The sequence below is a fragment of the Sphaerodactylus townsendi genome, linkage group LG01 (assembly GCF_021028975.2).
Source record: "Sphaerodactylus townsendi isolate TG3544 linkage group LG01, MPM_Stown_v2.3, whole genome shotgun sequence".
In the NCBI taxonomy this organism is placed as follows: Eukaryota; Metazoa; Chordata; class Lepidosauria; order Squamata; family Sphaerodactylidae; genus Sphaerodactylus; species Sphaerodactylus townsendi.
In genome coordinates this window covers 28,612,754-28,631,655 of record NC_059425.1, presented here as the reverse complement: position 1 = coordinate 28,631,655, position 18,902 = coordinate 28,612,754, and the positions used below count along the sequence as shown (strand labels likewise).

Genomic DNA, 18,902 nt, shown 5'->3' with positions numbered 1-18,902 from the left:
GATAACACGAGTTAGGGATAAAAATGAGATCATTACAGATGAGAATCAAAAGGAAATAGAAAACATTTATAGAAGATATTATGAGGAACTATGTAAAGAAGGAGGAAAATTCCATACTCTTACAATAGAACAATATTTAAAAAAAAGAAAAAAATGAAAACCCCAAAAGATAGAAATGTCGTAGAAGATCTGGAAAAGAGGATTAAATAAGAATATATTTTCAGAGAGGAGATTATAAAGTGTAATTAATAAATCCCACAAGATGATGAAAGCCCCCAACCAGGATGGCCTGTCACTCAAAAATACTATAATAAAGATGAAAGAAATATTATTACCTAACATGTTATGCACTGTTTAATGAAGTGTTGAGGAAAGGAATAATTAAAGAACATGGGAGGAAGCTTTTATCACACTGATTCCCAAAAAGAAACTCGAACAAAGAAAGCATTGAAGTATCATCAATTGCTATAATCTATATCCCCTTCTCATTGTAGACTAATACAAAGATATTTGCAAAAGAGAATTCTTAGCAGAACGACATTAAAAAAGAAATTTCTGAAAAGAATACATTGGAGAAGACCAGGTAGGGTTTATGCTCAGGAAGAAAGCAGTAGAGAGAATATAAGATTAGTAATTGATTTATGATAGGAGTACCCAAGTTTTCACAAACCAGGGAAAAAAGCAGCTCTAGTTTTTCTAGATGCTGAAAAAGCCTTCGATAATGTAAGTTGGCAATTTTTGAACAGTGTCATAAGAAAGATAGGAATAGAAGGTGAATTCAAAAAAGCAATTGAGTCAATATACAAAAATCAGTGGGCATTGATACTAATAAACGGAAACCCTACAAATAAATTTATTATAAATAAAGGTACTAGACAAGGTTGCCCCTTATCACCAATACTATTCAATATACAATTGGAAATTCTGGGACGTAAAATAAATGAAGATAAAAACTGGAAAGGAATTAAAGTTAAAGATTGTGAATATAAATACAGGGCATTTGCGGACGATCTAGTCCTATTTGTAGAAGAACCAGCAGAAAATATACCAATAATACAAAAAAAATTGACTGATTTTGGGAAAGTTTCAGGATTTAAAGTAAATAATGAGAAAACAAAAATATTGACAAAAAACCTGACAAATGTTGAAAACACACAACTTCAGGAAAATACGGGATACAAGGTGGAAAAGAAAGTGAAATATTTAGGTATAATATTAGAAAATCAAAACAACGCATTATACGAAAATAATTATAAAAAGAAGTGGGCAGAAGTAGAACAGGACATAGAAAGATGGAACAAATTAAATCTATCCTTTCTAGGGAGAATAGCGGTGATAAAAAATAACATCATGCCCAAACTGATGTACATCTTCCAAAATGTACCAACAATGTTGACCGCAAAAACAATCGAAAAATGGAAAAGAGCATTAGTAAAATTTATTTGGAATGGGAAAAGATCGAGAATAAACTACCTAACACTAATAGATGAAAAAGCAAGGGGAGGGTTAAAATTATCGGACTTACAGGCTTATTACGATTCTAATATGCTAGTCTGGATTACAGACTGGATCTTCTTAAAAAATCGCAAGATATTAACATTAGAAGGATACGACTTAGTAAAAGGATGGCACGGATATCTGTGGCCAGTAGGAGAAGGAAAAGATAATAAAATCTTCCAAAACCATTATGTAAGGAAAATATTATGGAACATATGGGTTAAATATAAGAGAAGACTTTATCAGAAAATGCCCAGATGGGTTTCGAGGGCAGAAACGCTGCAGATAAAAGAATATAGCAAGGATTGGAATTGGCCATCATACGAAAATACAACAAACATAATAAATAACTGTGGGGCCAGAGCCGCTTCTCTGGTCCTACACAGCAAGATTAGTTTTAAGAAAAACTAAGTTTGAAATAAAAGCAAGGCATCTGATATTAGAAAACAAACAGACAGTTTTACTTAGCAGAATATAGCAAGTTACAGAATATGAACACTCCCCAGTGCCCTCGAGTGATAGACACGGAATTCAGAACGTTACAGAATACAGATAAGTTACAGAAAGTGATCTCTCCCTAAGGAGGGGCACACCCCAATCCAATGTTTAGAATGTTACAGGAGATGACCTCTCCCGAAGGAGCGGCCTTGGTGCTCTCAAGTGAGAGGCATGCGCAGTAGAGGAAGACCTGAATTTTTGTAGATGCAAAGACGTCACACAGTCCTTCCCCTTACTCTACGTATTACGATACATATACCTTAAAAATCTAATTGGTCAGAATCTGTCTTCTGGTCACAAATAAAGACAGCCTATATTTCTACGTCAAACACATTCTTTCTGTAATTCAAACGCTGCTAGCTGTTAACGCATGGCCTCTATGCATATACAAAGGATAGTAATAAAAGCTAGCTCACTGTCTTCAAGAAAAACCCGTTTGCTGAGTTTGGCTCTCAGAGAGAGATGCCTTAGGCAATGCAGGCTTAAGCTATGCAGCATTCTGACATTCTTCTGGATCATAAAACTTCTCTTCAATTCCCCAGCATGAAATGTTAAAACATGATTCTAACAATTATACAATGATTCTAAGACAATAGAATTATAGTGAAATACAAATACATGTAAATATGAATCATTTCTCTGTGTTCATTTAACTATATAGAAAAACACTTGTTCCCATTTAACTAATCACATTGGTTTAGCTAGTTCTAACCCAAAAACCTAACCAAGAAAACAAGGTAATAAAATTGCATCTTGTCTTCTGTCACGTAGGCCCTCTATGCCAAGATGTTATCTTGCTGGCCTGCATATTCACTGAGAAACCTGGTGACATTCCTTTGACCAGTTGCTAAAATGCAAGCTTTTGCTGGTCACTTACACAGAAGCTCCATTTTGATTCTTAGCTTCTTTGGTTTTATAACTTTCATGTTTCTTGATTAATACAAATTAATACACATTCTGGCCCATCTCCACATAACGGCATTGAATTAAAAAAGAGAGAAGAAATTCTTAATAAGGAAGCTATTTGTCATTGGTATACGTACCACCAACTTTATGAAATTTTCAAAAAAGATAAAGTAAAATTGGATAGCCAAAAAAAAAGAACGAATTTGATGATTTGATTAGTAGAGGAAACAGAAAATTAATTAGTAGAATATATAAATTACTGTTAAGGTTTAAAACAGAACAAAATGAAGTTAAGGAAGTGATGTTAAAATGGTCTTTTGACCTAAAAAAAAAATATATCACTAGATGAGTGGGGGAAAATTTGGAAACGGCAAAACAAATTTACACTATCTACAAATTTGAAGGAAAATTTCATAAAGGTCTACAACAGGTGGTACTATACGCCAGTAAAACTGTCGAAAATGGATAACAAAAAAATGACAAATGCTGGAAATGCAGGATAAAGGAAGGCTCTTATATCCACATGTGGAGTTGTAGGTGTATAAAAAAATATTGGAAGAAAATAGCAATACAAATGCGAAAGATATTGAAGACGAAAGTATGTTTAAAACCAGAAATATTTTTGCTGGGATTGATTAAAGACAAAAAAATACTAAGGAATGATATTCTCTTCCTCTATATGATAACCGTGGCTAGAATAGAAATTGCAAAGTGCTGGAAAAAGAAAGAAACACCATCTGTGAAAAAATGGGAAGAAAAGATGCAAGAAATAATGGACCTGGACTTATTAACTTGGAGACTGAAAGACGACGTAGAAAGATTCGAAGAAATCTGGAAGCCGTTTAAACATTATTATAAGTTATAATATTTATATTTGATTTAGAAGTTAGAAGGATGATTGCTATAGGTCAGGAGTAAATTAAAACTCTTGGGAGTAAGGTTTTCTTTACCGCAAAGTGATTCCATGTTTTACTCTTTTAGCAAGGATGTATAGAAAGAAGACAGTAGAAGTCTTTTTTCTTTTATTATTAGTTGAACGATTGTATAACCAGAGAGAAGCATATAAATACAAAGCATGGAAGAAGAGATAAGATTCAACCCTAAATGAAATTATGTAAAATTTATTTTCTTTTGAGTAGAAATCAATTTTGGAATGAAATATGTTGAAATGTTTTTTGATCTGTGTAAAATCTGTATTGCTTTTAAAATAACTGTAATTTGAAATTCTTAATAAACTTAATAATAAAAAAAAAAGAAACAGCTGCAGCACTTCCAGTCCAGGTAGTGGAGATGTGTTGTGGGCAGTCTGGGTCCCCTCTCCTTTATCAGGGTTTTTCCCACCCTGCAGTTTGTGCTGGGGGACCACAAACTGAGCTCTCCATCCTGCACCTTCCCAGAATGCCCCCTTCCAGCATGCCGTCTCTTCCTAGCATGACCTCTGATGAGGGAGTCTGCTTTTTCTTTCAGTCTCTGATTTTCTTTGGGGAGGTGGCCATGTATTTCACTGAGGCAGAGTGGGCATTGCTGGATCCATACCGAAGAGCACTTTACGAGGACGTCATGCTGGAGAACTATGGGAGCGTGGCTTCTCTGGGTAAGGAACTTTCATAGGTGCCAGAAGTCCACATTTCAGCCTTTGGGATGAGGCATGAATCAAAATCTTGAATAGTAATACTTTCTGTTGAGGCCTGTTCTGCTGTTTGCTTTCTTGCGGAGGCCTCGAGGTGGCAGGAAGGCAGCAAAAGCGATATTCAGCCTGGCTGGATAGAGTCACCAAAGGCACCTGGATTGCCTGAGGCAACTGAGCCAGAGAGGGTTCCCTGGCAAGTGCAGGACTGAGAGGCCCTCAGGAAGACTCTGGAAGGGGCCACATCCTAATTTCTCAATTGACAATCATTAGAACTTGTCTTCTCAAAGAGATTACAATGATCCCCTCTGACTGCGATCTGGAGAGCCAGTGTGGTGTAGCGATTGAGAGGGGCGGACTCCGATCCGGAGGCAAAGGTCTTATTCCCAGCTCCTCCACATGAAGCCTGCTGTGTAACCTTGGACCAGTCACAGTTCTCCCACAACTCTCTCAGCCCCACCTGCCTCACAAGGTGCCTGTTGTGAGGAGAGGAAAGGAATGTGATTTGTAAGGCACTTTGAAGAACTTTAGGGTAGAGAACAGTGGTGTATGAAAGGCTCAAAAGGGTTACATGACAAGTCAAATGTGAACAGTGCAGGAAGGATTCTTTGCCACTTTCCTCTCTTAAATACCATTTGGGGAGTTCGGGGTAGGGATAGGCTGAATATAATGGTGGTAAGGGGGACAGAAACAGCAATTTGCAGGCCTGACAAGATGTATTGAGAGGTGTGCTGTCTCACTTGTGCAAAAATCTGTGATGTCACAGAGAGGCTGAGAAGATTTGCCAAGCCACTGACCATTATCCCTTCTTCTTAATCCATGTCGGAACAAATGACACTGCTAGACATAGCTTTTGGGGGATTTTGAGGCTCTCGGAAGTAAGCTGAAGGAACTGGAGGCACAGGTTGATATTTCATCTCTACTTCCAGTTGAAGGACATGGGCCCAGGTGGGAAAGAAGAATAGTGGAGGCGAATTACTGGCTTTGCAGGTGGTGCCACCAGGAACATTTGGGCTTCTTGGACCATGGTCTGCGGTTTTATGAAGAGCGACTACTGGCAAGGGATGAGTTACACCACATGGCTGTAGGGAAGAACAGTTTTGCTAGGAGATTGACAAACCCTATCAGGAGGGCTTTAAACTGAGTGAAGTGCAGGAGGGAGACAGTATTCAAGTGGGAAGGAGTACTAGAGAGTATCACCTAGTACTAGAGAGAAAAGTACTATCACCTAGTACTAGAGAGAATAAGCTGAAGATTAAAGAGAGAACAGAGTGAATAGTTCAAAAACCCAGCAGTGAGGGGAATAATGGTCACTGCCTCCCATCTGGTTCACTTTATCCTGCCCTTCTCACCCCACCCCACCCCAATACCTGTTTTGCAAAGAGCGGGGGGGGGGGGGATGTCTGTTTTGCAGGACGCTTCCCGCCCCCACCCGCTGCCCTGGGCCCCGCCCCACAGAAAGGGGAGCAAGAGAGGCTGAAATCCTAGAAAGGCCGGCAGGGGAGAGGGCGGAGAGATTGCAGAGGGAAAAGCGACCTTTGTGGTTTCCGCTCCGGCAGCTCCTCGTCAGCGTCAGCGAGTAAGTTGGAGGAGGAGGAGGGTGTGGGAAATGGGTGCGCGTGTGTGAAAGTGTGTGTGGGGGTGTATGAAGGTCAGAGGCCACGATCCGGGAGAGCTGCCCCACTGCAAAGCCTGGGGAAGGGGCTGGCGGGTGGGTGGGGGGTGGGTGGGGAGGGGAGAGATGCAGCCCCTTCTCTCCGTTGCGGAGGCTTGGCGAGAGATTGAGATTTGCGGTGGGGGGAGGGAAACTAAGAAGGCGGTGGGGGGAGTGGAGGAAACGCAGGAGGGATGGGGCTGGATTGGAGAGCTGGGGTTGTTTAGGGACAGACCCCCTGGCGGCTGCTTTCAGGGGCGAGAGGATGGCTGCAGAGGAGGCATCTGGGAAAAGGGGGGAGTATATGCCCCCCAGCATAGGGAGTACGGGGGGGGACCCCCAGTCCCGGGATCTTCTATGGGACATTCATTGTCTTTGCAAACGAGGTGCATCCGGGGGGGGGGAGTCTAAAGAGGACCCCCCTTCATTCGGGAGCGCAAAGCCCCGAGCAGAGAGCAAAGAGTTGGGGTAGGGTGGAAAATGGTCTCCAAGGGTCTCCAAGGTGGAAAATGATGCCTCTGGGGTCGAAACCCTCACATTGAGGGCCAGAGGAGGAGATTGAAATGTAGAGCCGGGATCTGCTAGGCAGGACCCAAAGAAAGTAGCAAATTGAAAAAGGAGCCCCCCCCCCCCAAGTTCACCCCCTACTTTTTGTACCAAACTAAAGAGCCGCTTTATGCCAAATAAAGAAGCCCCCAAAGAAAGGAGAGCCAGGGACACAAATAGGAAAGGGACATCCTAGCCAGTGTAGACTGCGGAGGGGAATGATAGATCAAGACTGAGGAAGAGCAGGAGATTTGGGGGGAGCCCCCCCTTCAGACTCCTCTGCTTATTGGCAGCCTGGCCCCAGCAGGGCTTTCCTTCCTTCCACCTCAGGATTTCAAGTAATGCTGCCCTCTCCTTTGCTCTTGGAGAGGTGGGTGACGGAGAGCCCCCCCCCCCCATCCCCTTTGGTCCTGGGCTTCTTTTTTACTCCCCTAAGTGTGGAATTTCCTAGGTATACAGAAGAGTTTGGGAACTGAAAGTATAGGATCTTCCCTCCACTGCAAACCATCCCATCAGTGGGGTCTGAGTATGTATCTCACTTTCAGAGAGCCATGGAAGATGGAAATCTATGGGGCATTATTGAAAGGGAAGAGAAAGGACGAGGGGGCATAGAGACAGTGGGTACCACCTAACCCTAACCCTCCTCCTGAATCCAGGATGTTATGAACTTTTCAGGACTTTGGGTCTGCCAATCACCTCTGCTGATGATTTTTAAAAAAATGATCTGTTCCTAACCCCCTCCCCCCCACAAATCACAGCAAGGATTGGGGTGTTGTGGGTTTTCTGGGCTGTATGGCTGTATTCCAGTAGCATTTTCTCATGACGTTTCACCTGCATCTGTGGCTGGCATCTTCAGAGGATCTGATGGTAGTAAAGCAAGTGGAGTATATATACCTGTGGAATGTCTAGGGAGGGGCGGGGAGGAACCATTTGCATTGGTTAACAAGTGTGAAGGGTGCAGTTAGCAAGTATGATGTTCATTTGTTGAGTGGAATCCACCCATTTTAGCATATGTAAGTAACTATGATGCATAATCAGCCAGTGAGGGCATCATGCCGATCAACCTATGTGTCTTTTCCAAAATAAAGGCTTCTTAACCTCAGTGGCATAGAGTCTGATTTGGATATACAGATCCAAGGTTTGACAGGGGCCAAGACCTAATGCCAGGAAAGGCAGATTATCATCCGTTTTATTTCTATGGATTGAGGGCATCAAGCGCCATGTGAACTCCAGGGAACATTGGGTGCTTGGGCTATCTTATGAAGCAGGTGTGATGACACACTATATCAGATACAGTGGAACCTCGTTTTTCATTGCCTTCGGTTTGCATCGGTTTCGGTTTTCAGCGATTTTTTAGTGAAAAATTTGTCTCGGTTTTCATCGATTTGCAGTAATGTGCAGGGGTTTGTGGAGAAAAATCACCTGGACAAAGCTGTTGCAGGCCGTGTCTGCAATTTGTTTAATGGCAATGTCTTGCCCCATTTCAGACATATCTTCAAGAGGCGTCAGAAACAGACCTCTTCGGACAGCTTTTTGCGACATTGGTCCACTGGCTCTGAAGCTGGTCCTAGTGTTATTGTTTGTTACTGTTTTCAGCATTAAACACTATGTTTATTCACCAAAAAAGGTGTTTTTGGTATGTTTTTTGGAGTGCCTAGAATGGATTAATTTGGTTTACATTGATTCCTATGGAAAAGTTTGCCTCGATTTTCATTGGTTTCGGTTTTCATCGATTCTTTTCAGACGGATTAACAACGAAAACCGAGGTTCCACTGTATCATGATTAGTGCTAAATATTAAAACAAATTATAGGGATGGCAGATATTAAACAGAGGCAGGAGCTATCCCTACCTCCAAAACAGAAACCAGTACTAGTAAATAGAATATAAAAAAATACACCAATTTTGAATATGTCTGCAAGTAACAAAAGAAAACACTTGAACACCCTCCCCCCCAATATACAAACAAAATCTACATTAATTTCAAACAAAACAATTAAAATATTACAGTAGATAATGGGAAAACATCATCAAAATTAAATACACAAAGATGTCGCATCCAGGGAGTCAATAAATAACAGCTGAACCAGCAGCTGTAAATAGCAATGAATAGGGTGCTCAATTGCACAAAATATCTGTATGCTTAACACAGAAACAGCAAACAGAGAATAAATAACTAGAAAGTAAACAAACAATAAGAGAACTAAACACCTGTGCTTCAGGAAAGTTCACAAGAATGATACTGCCTATAGTAATAAACTGCTCTCATTTTATATTTCAACATCAACAGCAAATAGGGCAACAGTTTCTCATGTTTCAAGCTTGACAATGTTGAAAGTTGCCAAATAACCCTAAATAAGTGCAGAGAAGGGCAACGAGGATGATTGAGGGATTGGAGCACCTTCCTCATGAGGAGAGGCTGCAGCGTTTGGGACTCTTTAGTTTGGAGAGGAGACGTCTGAGGGGGGATATGATTGAAGTCTATAAAATTATGCATGGGGTAGAAAATGTTAGCAGAGAGAAATTTTTCTCTCTTTCTCACAATATTAGAACCAGGGGGCATACATTGTAAATGCTGAGGGGAAGAATTAGGACTAATAAAAGGAAACACTTCTTCACACAACGTGTAATTGGTGTTTGGAATATGCTGCCACAGGAGGTGGTGATGGCCACTAACCTGGATAGCTTTAAAAAGGGGCTTGGACAGATTTATGGAGGAGAAGTCGATCTATGGCTACCAATCTTGATCCTCCTTGATCTCAGATTGCAAATGCCTTAGCAGACCAGGTGCTTGGGAGCAGCAGCAGCAGGTCATTGCTTTCAAATCCTGTATGTGAGCTCCCAAAGGCACCTGGTGGGCCACTGCGAGTAGCAGAGTGCTGGTCTAGATGGACTCTGGTCTGATCCAGCTGGCTTGTTCTTATGTTCTTATAATTGAGCTGGGTGAGAGCTAGTAGATGCAATTGTAGATGCGAAAAAGTTCCTCTTCGCATCTTTGGTTGCCATCTCATAGGTTTTCATAAATGCCCTGTAACAAGGATCTGCAACCTGCAGCTCTCTAGATGTTCATGGACTACAAATCCCATCATCCCCTGCCAGCATGGCCAATTGGGAGGAGGATTAACACACTTGGCCATGCTGGCAGGGGCTGATGGGATTTGTAGTCCTTGAACATCTGGAGAGCCACAGATTGCAGACCCCTGCCCTATAAGATGTTCTCGTCCCCTCATCATTAGATTTCTGCCATATTCGCTCAAATTGTCTCAGTTCCCACTTCATCCTCAGTATACCAAGGAGCAGGGTGAAGGTGGGGACGGGGACGGGGAGGAGGATGTCGATGGCCTCAAAGAATCTAATGTTCCAGCCATTGGCCATGTCATCCAGGGAGCTTGTAGCCTTTGGGTCCCACAGAGCGTTCTGGAAACTCTCTTGATCCAGGAGACTCCACGGGCGAGCAGCAATATCCTTGTCGCCTAGACTGGGGCAGGCAACCAAATCCAGCTGTGCCTTCAGGACAAAATGGTCCAACCATGGCACTCTGTCTGTACAGTACGGGGCCACATTAACACCCATCCCAAAGATCAAATCCAGGTTGTGGCCTGCTGAATGTGTGGGGCCAGTACTAGGAAGTGAGAGTCCCAGAGCGTCGATGGACAATGTCAGGTCCATAGCCACTGTAGAAGAGGTGTCATCAATGTGGATGTTGCAGTCTCCCAAGATTATACATTTTGGAAAACTCAACACCCACTCTGTCGCCACCTCCAGCAGCTGTGGCAGACTGTCTTCTGGTGCACTAGGTGACCAATACACCAGGAAGACAGCCAACTTCTCAGCGGCTTCCCACGTTAGGCCCACACCCTCGATGCCAGAGGTCAGAAGGCCAAGAAGGCCAAGTGATACATGGGCATCCATTGCTGTGAGGGTCATGTCAAACCCGCCCAACCCTCCCCAGCTCCCTTAGTGGAGGCAGCCATGACAGAAGGCCAGACTGCCCTTCCTGCACTGGATTTTGAGTGACAGGAGCAGCGTCTTTTTGCCAGGCAGGAGAGTTACAGACTCCCAAGCAAGACAACTGAGATAAATGCAAGGGCGCAGTCACAGGAGGCCTGTGTCTGGGTCCCCCCTAATGATTTTAGCTGATGCTGCCCCTCATCTAACCTCTTCCATATGCACGGTTGCCAATATCCAGTTAGGGCCTGAAAATCACCTAGAATTACAGTGGATTAGTCCACACGCAGAAAATGGCTCCTTTGTGCCTTTGTCCCCTGCCTTCCACAGGCGCCACACTTTTATACTTATCCACCATGTGTCACCATTCTCTTTTGTTTTCCTTCTGACATGTTTCTATCTGCCTTCTACCCGCCTCCCCCCCGAAAGAAGCCTCTCTTCATACCCCAGTGAGATCTGACCCTATAGGAAAAGAAGATGGGAGAGCAGGACCAAGGAGGACCTGGATTTGGCAAGAGAATGAGGAAGGACCCCCATCCCATCCAAGCTGGGAGCGTTGTTGCATTCTGGGAGAGAGCTGTGCCAGAGGTCTGGGATCAGGAGCCCCTGAACTCAGAACTACTTTGCCGACGCTTCTGGCAGTTCCTCTATCGTGATGCCGATGGGCCCCGAGAGGTTTGCAGCCAGCTCCATGGACTTTGTAGTCACTGGCTGAAGCCAGAGAGGCACTCCAAGAACCAGATCCTGGACCTGGTTATCCTAGAGCACTTCCTGACTGTCCTGCCCCATGAAATGCAGTGCTGGGTCAGAGGATGTGGGCCGGAGACCAGTTCCCAAGCAGTGGCCCTGGCCGAGGGTTTCCTCCTGAGTCAGGCAGAGGAGAAGAGGCAGGCAGAACAGGTGAGGGCTCGTCTTTCCAGCTATGTCTGATTCAAGCTACAATATTTGACCTTTTCCTAAGGCTTCCCTCCCTGATATTTGTCCAAGTTTTAATAATCAGAACAGGAGATTTAAGAAAGTGTGTCAGCAGCCTCTTCTTTTGGTGAATTTCTTATTCCTCCAGATAGTTCACCAGTGTTGAAAGTAATCCCTACCAGGTCTACTTAAAAAAAGATGCAGAGTCTGGGAGCGGGGCAGGATCCATTCCTTGATGTGGTTATGAGCGGTGGACTAAATGGGTTTAATTCTGCACTCATCCACATGAGGGGTGGGCTCCAGTCTTGTGAACGAGGTCTGTTTGCCTGCTTCTCCGCATGAAGCCTGCTGGGTGTCCTTTGGTTAGTCACAGTTCTCTCCAAATTCTCTGAGCCCCACCCATCTTACCAGGTATCTGTTGTGGGGAGAAGAAGGGAAGGTGTTTGTAAGCTGCTTTAACACTCTTTAAGGTCAAGAAAAGTGGGGTATAAATCAGAACTCTTCTCCTTCTACTCCTTCTCTTACTTGTTGCTGCTGTTTCAGAAGTTGGGTCTATCCCTGAAGATGGAAGCTAAGTTGGAAAGAGCTCTGTTGGAGAAATGGCAGCTGAGCCAGGCCCAGGAATGTGCCCAAGACGCCCACTCACATGGTAAGGGTTCATTTTGATTGGTAGAGATTGGGGCACCCAGCTAATTTGATGGGTAAAGAATTCTGGTCAAGAAAAAATGAGATGCTACTTCATCAAATTATGGCACTCGGTGTTCAGTAGTTGGGTTGCCTGTAAAAGGGGATTCAAAAACTCCTGGAGGCAGCTCCTCACCTTGATTACAATATTCATATCCCTCCTTTCTCCATTAGCGGGACTCAAGGTGGCTTTAAAGAAAAGGCACACAAATCTGGTTTGAATTCTTCAGTCTTGTGAATAAACCAAGTCTGCACAGCTCTAAGAGCAGTGGGCAAATGTGTTTTGTGCTTATCCTTATTGGGCCATTTGACTAGGCACTGTAGGAAACAAAGCACTGGATAAGAGATGCTAGACTGTGGACAGGCAGGGCTTGAGGTGGGCGTGATGCCTTGTTGAAGTTGCCTCAAGCCGAAACCCCAGATGTGACATTAGTGGTTCAGCAGATACTACAGACACACCTTGAGATTACCCTTCGTTTCAGCATGTGCTTAATTCAGGTCCTGTTTTTTTGGCCCAATGTGTCAGCAAATTGCGAGGCAACATTATTTTCGCCTTCCAATTTTTCTTCCACCGGCCTGGCTGGGTCTTTGATCTGATGCAGCGGAGATAATATCACAATTTTTTAACTCCTGTGTTCACAGGACAAGTTTCAAGTATCCCAGAAGTCTGAAACGTGTCAGTGTCATTCACAACCCCTGAGGCTCATGGATACCTTGTGCTTCTCTTTTCCACTACTTTTCAGAAAGGCTGAGTCTTTGTTCTGAGTGTTCTTAGGGCAAGATTTTACAGCCCTGGGAACAGGGGTGCAGGAAGCATGATTCATGCAAGCAAACAGAATAGGAAGAGGAGGCTAATATTCTTTCTCCCTTTTCCTTCCCTCGCAGGCAATGAAGAGGCAGTGTTGATCTGTTCTGTTTGTAGAGGTGTGGAAACAGCTGCTGCACCTCCATTCCAGGTAGGGGAGATGAGCAGGGAACCATCTGGGTCTCCCCTCTGTTCTTCAGGGGGCTTTTCTCCTGCAGTGGGTGCTGAGGGGCCCAGGCAAAAAGCTCTGAACACCACGCTTTACACACAAGCTGAGTTCTCCATCCTGCACCATCCCAGAACCCCCCCCCCCCCCCCCGTATGCTGTCTTTGCCCGGCATGACCTCTCACGAGGGAATCTGCTTTTTCTTTCAGTCTCTGGTTTCCTTTGAGGAGGTGGCCGTGTATTTCACCAAGGCAGAGTGGGCATTGCTGGATCCAGACCAAAGAGCTCTTTATGAAGATGTCATGCAGGAGAACTATGGGAGCGTGGCTTCTCTGGGTAAGGAACTCTCAAAGGGGCCAGAGGTACACATTTCTGCCTTTGGGATGTGGTATGAGTAAAAATCTCAAACACCAATATGTTATGTTGAGGCCTTTCCTGCTACTTCCTTGTGGAGGCCTCGAGGGGGCAGGATGGCAGTGAAAGAGATATTCAGCATGGCTGAGTAGAATGACCCAAGACACCTGGTTTGCCCAGGGCATCTGAGCCAGAGAGGGTATCCCAGCCTGGATCCATTGCGGGACTGTGAGACCCTCAGGAAGACTCTGGAAGGGGCCCCATTCTAATTTCTCAGTTGACAACCATTAGAACAGATTTATCCTCCAGATGAGATAACTGTGATCCTCTGTGATTCTGATCTGGAGAGCCACGGTCACAGCTCACTCAGAACTTTCTCAGCCCTACCTGCCTCACATGGGGTGGGGAACAGAAGTTGCTCTGGTACTTCTTAAAGATAGAAAACCAGTGTGGTTGTCTTCTTCTTACACTGGTTGGGATTGTGGGCTTTGATCTTGGCCTGGATTCCATTTTTCCCAAACCCCACCCCCCACCCCCTTTTCTTTGGATTTCTTTCCTTTCCAATGTAAGAACCATCACTTTCTTCTTGTGTGTCAAAGGAGCCAGGAATGTAATAAAAGGTTATGGTGGAGACAGACAAAGGCCTCACATCCGAAGAAATGCAAGATACTTTCTCAAGAAAACCTTTAGAGGGTGTTTCCTTCCCAGATGAGCTGACAGCATCCTTCATGGTTATATCAAGGGAATGATCAAGGAATACCCTCAAAGGATTTCTGCTTCACATCTTTGCACATCTTAGTTTGATAGAATCACAAAGCCTGCTGGGAAAAGCTTCTTGGGCCTGAAATCCAGGATGCTCTAAAACTCCTGGGTCTGAGCTTAGGTGTGGCTTTCCAGGGGCTGCTGTATCCTAAGTATGGGAAAAGGTGTGAGTGTGGGGAGGGGGCCGTGAGGGGTAGTTACTTAAAAAAAGAAAAGCTGGAGGAGGCCAAAGGCCTTTTTCTATAACCGTCACCTAGATGCCTTTGGGCTTACCTGTCCTGCCCCCAACTGGAACCTCTTCCAAAAACCATGGGGCTCTGCTTTGAATAGTCAGGTTAACCCAGTGGTGTCCTGACTTCTCCCTCCCCCCTAGCAAATGCTGAAAACCAGCTCTTTTTTAAAAATATGCTTTGTTAAATTTCAAATAAGAAGTTACAGAAAAGACAAATAGAATGGTTAAAATAGGTAGTCCGGTTGTAGTCCTACAAACTAATAAATTCTCAGGTCACACTGCATATTTGGAAGAAATACACAGAGGAAATAGAAAATTACCTAAAAGATAAAGTTGTGTTTACAGTGTCACAAGAAGCAAATGAAGACCTTAATAAAAGAATATCCAGACAAGAAGTAAGTGATGCAATAACAAAACTAAAAAATAATACTCCAGGTTTAGATGGTATCTCAGCCATGTATTACAAAACTTTCAAAGATAATATTCTTGAACCTCTCACTGAAATAATAAATGAAGTTTTTTTAGGAACAACCATCCCCAAGTCCTGGACACAAGCACAGATTTCCCTAATCCCTAAATTACCAGATGGTATCCCAGAGCCAAAAGATTATAGACCAATATCATTACTAAATGTCAACTATAAAATATATTCAACAATTCTAGCAGGTAGACTAAAGAAGGTACTAAACACTCACATTACAAAAGAACAAACAGGATTCCTACCAGGGAGGCAACTATCCCAAAATATAAGAACAGTTGTAGATATAATCGAAGTAGTCAACCAAAATCCTCAAACACAATTGGCAATAATTTGTCTGGATGCTGAAAAAGCGTTTGATCGCGTAGACTGGAAATTTATGATAGCTATGATGAAGCATTGTGGAATAACTGGCAATTTTTTAAAAGGAGTAATGAACATTTATGAAACACAAGAAGCCACCATCAAAATCAATAACGAACAAACGGAAATGTTCCCCATAACAAGGGGAACAAGGCAGGGATGTCCCCTATCGCCTTTACTGTTTGTTTTAGCCTTAGAACCACTGCTAAGAGACATTATAAATAACAAGAATATAAAAGGAATAAAATATAAAGGATGAACTATAAACTGAAAACCAGCTCTTAAGGGCTTTCATCACAACTAGGAGGAACCACTATGTATGGCAAATCCTTGTGGAATGCCAGCGTGGCTTAGTGGTTAAGAGCGATGGACTCCAATCTGGAGAGAGGGGTTGGAGTCCTTACTCCTCCACATGAAGCCTGCTGCATGACCTCGAGCCAGGTCCAGTTCTCTCAGAGGTCTTTCAGTCCTGCTTATCTCACAAGATGCCTGTTGTGGGGAGGGAAAAGGAATGTGATTTGCAAGCCGCTTTGAGGATCTTTAGGATATAGAAATGTGGGTTCTAAAAGCTTTTTCTTCCTCTTCTGTTTAATCATCAGGCTGGAGGGTCAGGCTGCCGATAAGATGTGACCCGTAGCTCAGTTGAGGGGGAAAATGGTTTGATAAAGGTCATGTTCACCCATTAATGAGCAATGCCTGATGGGCGGGTTGGCTTCTTGTCAATGTGCTGACTGAACTTCTTTCTATCTTCCAGCAGCACATGTAGAGGAGACGTTAGGGGTATTCCAGGGGCCCTTTGTGGAAAAAGAAAAGGACGAATTTTCTGAAGGAAAGTTTGAGGACAGAGACGAACTACTGAGGCAGGAGAGAAGCCACGCAGACAAGACAAGGGATAAGCTCGTTCAATCCCAAGGAGTTGGCTTCTGTCAAATCCCAGCATATATAGAGTGTGGTATGAACTTCTCAGATAAAAACCCATACGAGATTCATTTGCAAATGCACAATGGAAAGAAGACCCATCAATGCTTGGAGTGTGGCAAGACTTTCCATTGCAGAGTAGAGCTCCTTAGGCATCAAGTGAAACACAAAGGAGAGAAACCTTATAACTGCTCAGACTGTGGCAAAAACCCCTCACAAAAATCAAATCTTATTCAACACCAAAGGACTCATTCAGGAGACAAGCCACTAATCTACTTAGAGAGGAGAAAGATCTTCTGTGGTAAAAGAAAGGGTAATGTACACATCCCAAACAACAGTATGCTGAGGACACACAAATGCTTTTGGTGTGGAAAGTTCTTCAGCTGCAGATCAAAGCTCCTTGGGCATCAAAGAACTCACACAAAGGAGAGACCTTTTGAATGCTCAGAATGTGGAAAGAGATTCAGTCAGAGTGGCACTCTTCGAAAGCATCAAAGAACTCACACAAAGGAAAGACCTTTTGAATGCTCAGAATGTGAAAAGAGGTTCAGTAGTAGTAGTGATCTTAAAATGCATCAAAGAACTCACACAAAGGAGAGACCTTTTGAATGCTCAGAATGTGGAAAGAGGTTCAGTCACAGTGGCACTCTTCAAAACCATCTAAGAACTCACACAAAGGAGAGACCTTTTGAATGCTCTGAATGTGGAAAGAGATTCAGTCAGAGTGGCACTCTTCAAAAGCATCTAAGAACTCACACAAAGGAGAGACCTTTTGAATGCTCAGAATGTGGAAAGAGATTCAGTCACAGTGGCACTCTTCAAGACCATCTAAGAACTCACACAAAGGAGAGACCTTTTGAATGCTCAGAATGTGGAAAGAGGTTCAGTAGCAGTAGCAATCTTAGAATGCATCAAAGAACTCACACAAAGGAGAGACCTTTTGAATGCTCAGAATGTGGAAAGAGATTCAGTCACAGTGGCACTCTTCAAAACCATCTAAGAACTCACACAAAGGAGAGACCTTTTGAATGCTCAGAATGTGGAAAGAGGTTCAGTAGTAATAGCAATCTTAAAATGCATCAAAGAACTCACACAAAGGAGAGACCTTTTGAATGCTCAAAGTGTGGAAAGAGGTTCAGTAGTAGTAGCAATCTTAAAATGCATCAAAGCACTCACACAAAGGAGAGACCTTTTGAATGCTCAGAGTGTGGGAAGAGATTCAGTCATAGGAGCACTCTTCAAAATCATCTAAGAACTCACACAAAAGAGAGACCTTTTGAATGCTCAGAATGTGGAAAGAGATTCAGTCATAGGAGCACTCTTCAAAAGCATCTAAGAACTCATACAAAGGAGAGGCCTTTTTCACTGCTCACAGTGTGGAAAGAGGTTCAGTAGTAGTAGCAATCTTAAAATGCAATAAAGAACTCACACAAAGGAGAGACCTTTTAACTGCTCAGAGTGTGGAAAGAGATTCAGTTGGAGTAACACTCTTCAACAGCATCAAAGCACTCACACAAAGGAACAACCCACCGAAGGGAGAGAATCTTTGGCATGCTCATTGTAAGGCCCCTGTCCATTCTCAAATGATGTACCCAATTTGTTCCCCATCTTGTCTTAGTATTTTGGAAAGGCATCCCCTGGAGAGCAGAAAGTCAAAGTAGAAGTCTTCAACTGCATCATGTTCAGAGTGTGGAATGAGATTCAGTTGACGTGATTTGTTCTTTTGTTTTTCCTTTTGTGTTCTTTTCTTTTCCTTCACTCTGATTATTATAAGAGTTCTCTTTATTCATACCTGGAATGCATTGAGTCTGTTGATTCTATTTCTGTAATCTTCTGCTTCTTTTTATTTTTAGCAATTGGTTTCCTCACTTATCCATCAAGTTTTTCTATTTCATTTGGCTACATGGATAGCCTTTCCACAGTTCAAGAGTTTAACTGATAACCACCCTCCTCCCTTCTTTCTATCTTTCTCAGCCATTCTGGGGATTATCACCTACTTAATCTTCTTTATAGATATGCAAGTCATATCTCTAAGGCTATACAAAATATATCTTGGCTGCAGTAAACATTCAACCTGCCTTTCATAAAGGGCTTAATTAAAAACCCAGTGGTTCAGTGGCTGTTTGAACTGTAGTTTTAATCTGCTATCTTATAAAATGTGTGTAATATTTACTTTTTCTGAAAATACTGAATGTTTCTTTCTTATGTATTTCCATTATTGTTAAAGTATTTTTGATGAAAGCCTATGCCTTTCAATAAATAAGATGAAAATAAACCAGCAAACCCCTCTTCTCCCCTGTCTCACTCCCTTAAATGATGCCTGCTTCTCATACCCCCAGACAAGCCCTGGCAAGGAAGCAGGCCTTATAACACCTCCTGAAGATTTCCAAGAAGGGCCCCCCTCACTTCTTCAGGAAGCTCCATCCAGTGGTGGGATCCAAAATTTTTAGTAACAGGTTCCCATGGTGGTGGGATTCAAACTGTGGCGTAGCGCCAATGGGGCTGGGCACGGCGGGGGCGTGGCCGGGCATTCCTGGGGCGGGGCTGTGG

General features: G+C 43.3%; 1 protein-coding gene across 1 annotated transcript; it reads left to right on the top strand.

Annotated features, from left to right (window-relative positions):
• The first annotated feature begins 6,002 nt into the window (after window positions 1–6,002).
• On the top strand, window positions 6,003–17,747 carry LOC125437189 (zinc finger protein 436-like). Its single transcript, XM_048504612.1, has 7 exons — window positions 6,003–6,107; window positions 11,105–11,575; window positions 12,134–12,239; window positions 13,160–13,230; window positions 13,455–13,581; window positions 16,189–16,981; window positions 17,234–17,747. Exons 2-7 carry the CDS (start codon window positions 11,153–11,155, stop codon window positions 17,745–17,747), a joined length of 2,034 nt encoding a protein of 677 aa, XP_048360569.1. The 5' UTR covers window positions 6,003–6,107; window positions 11,105–11,152.
• Window positions 17,748–18,902: the final 1,155 nt, after the last annotated feature.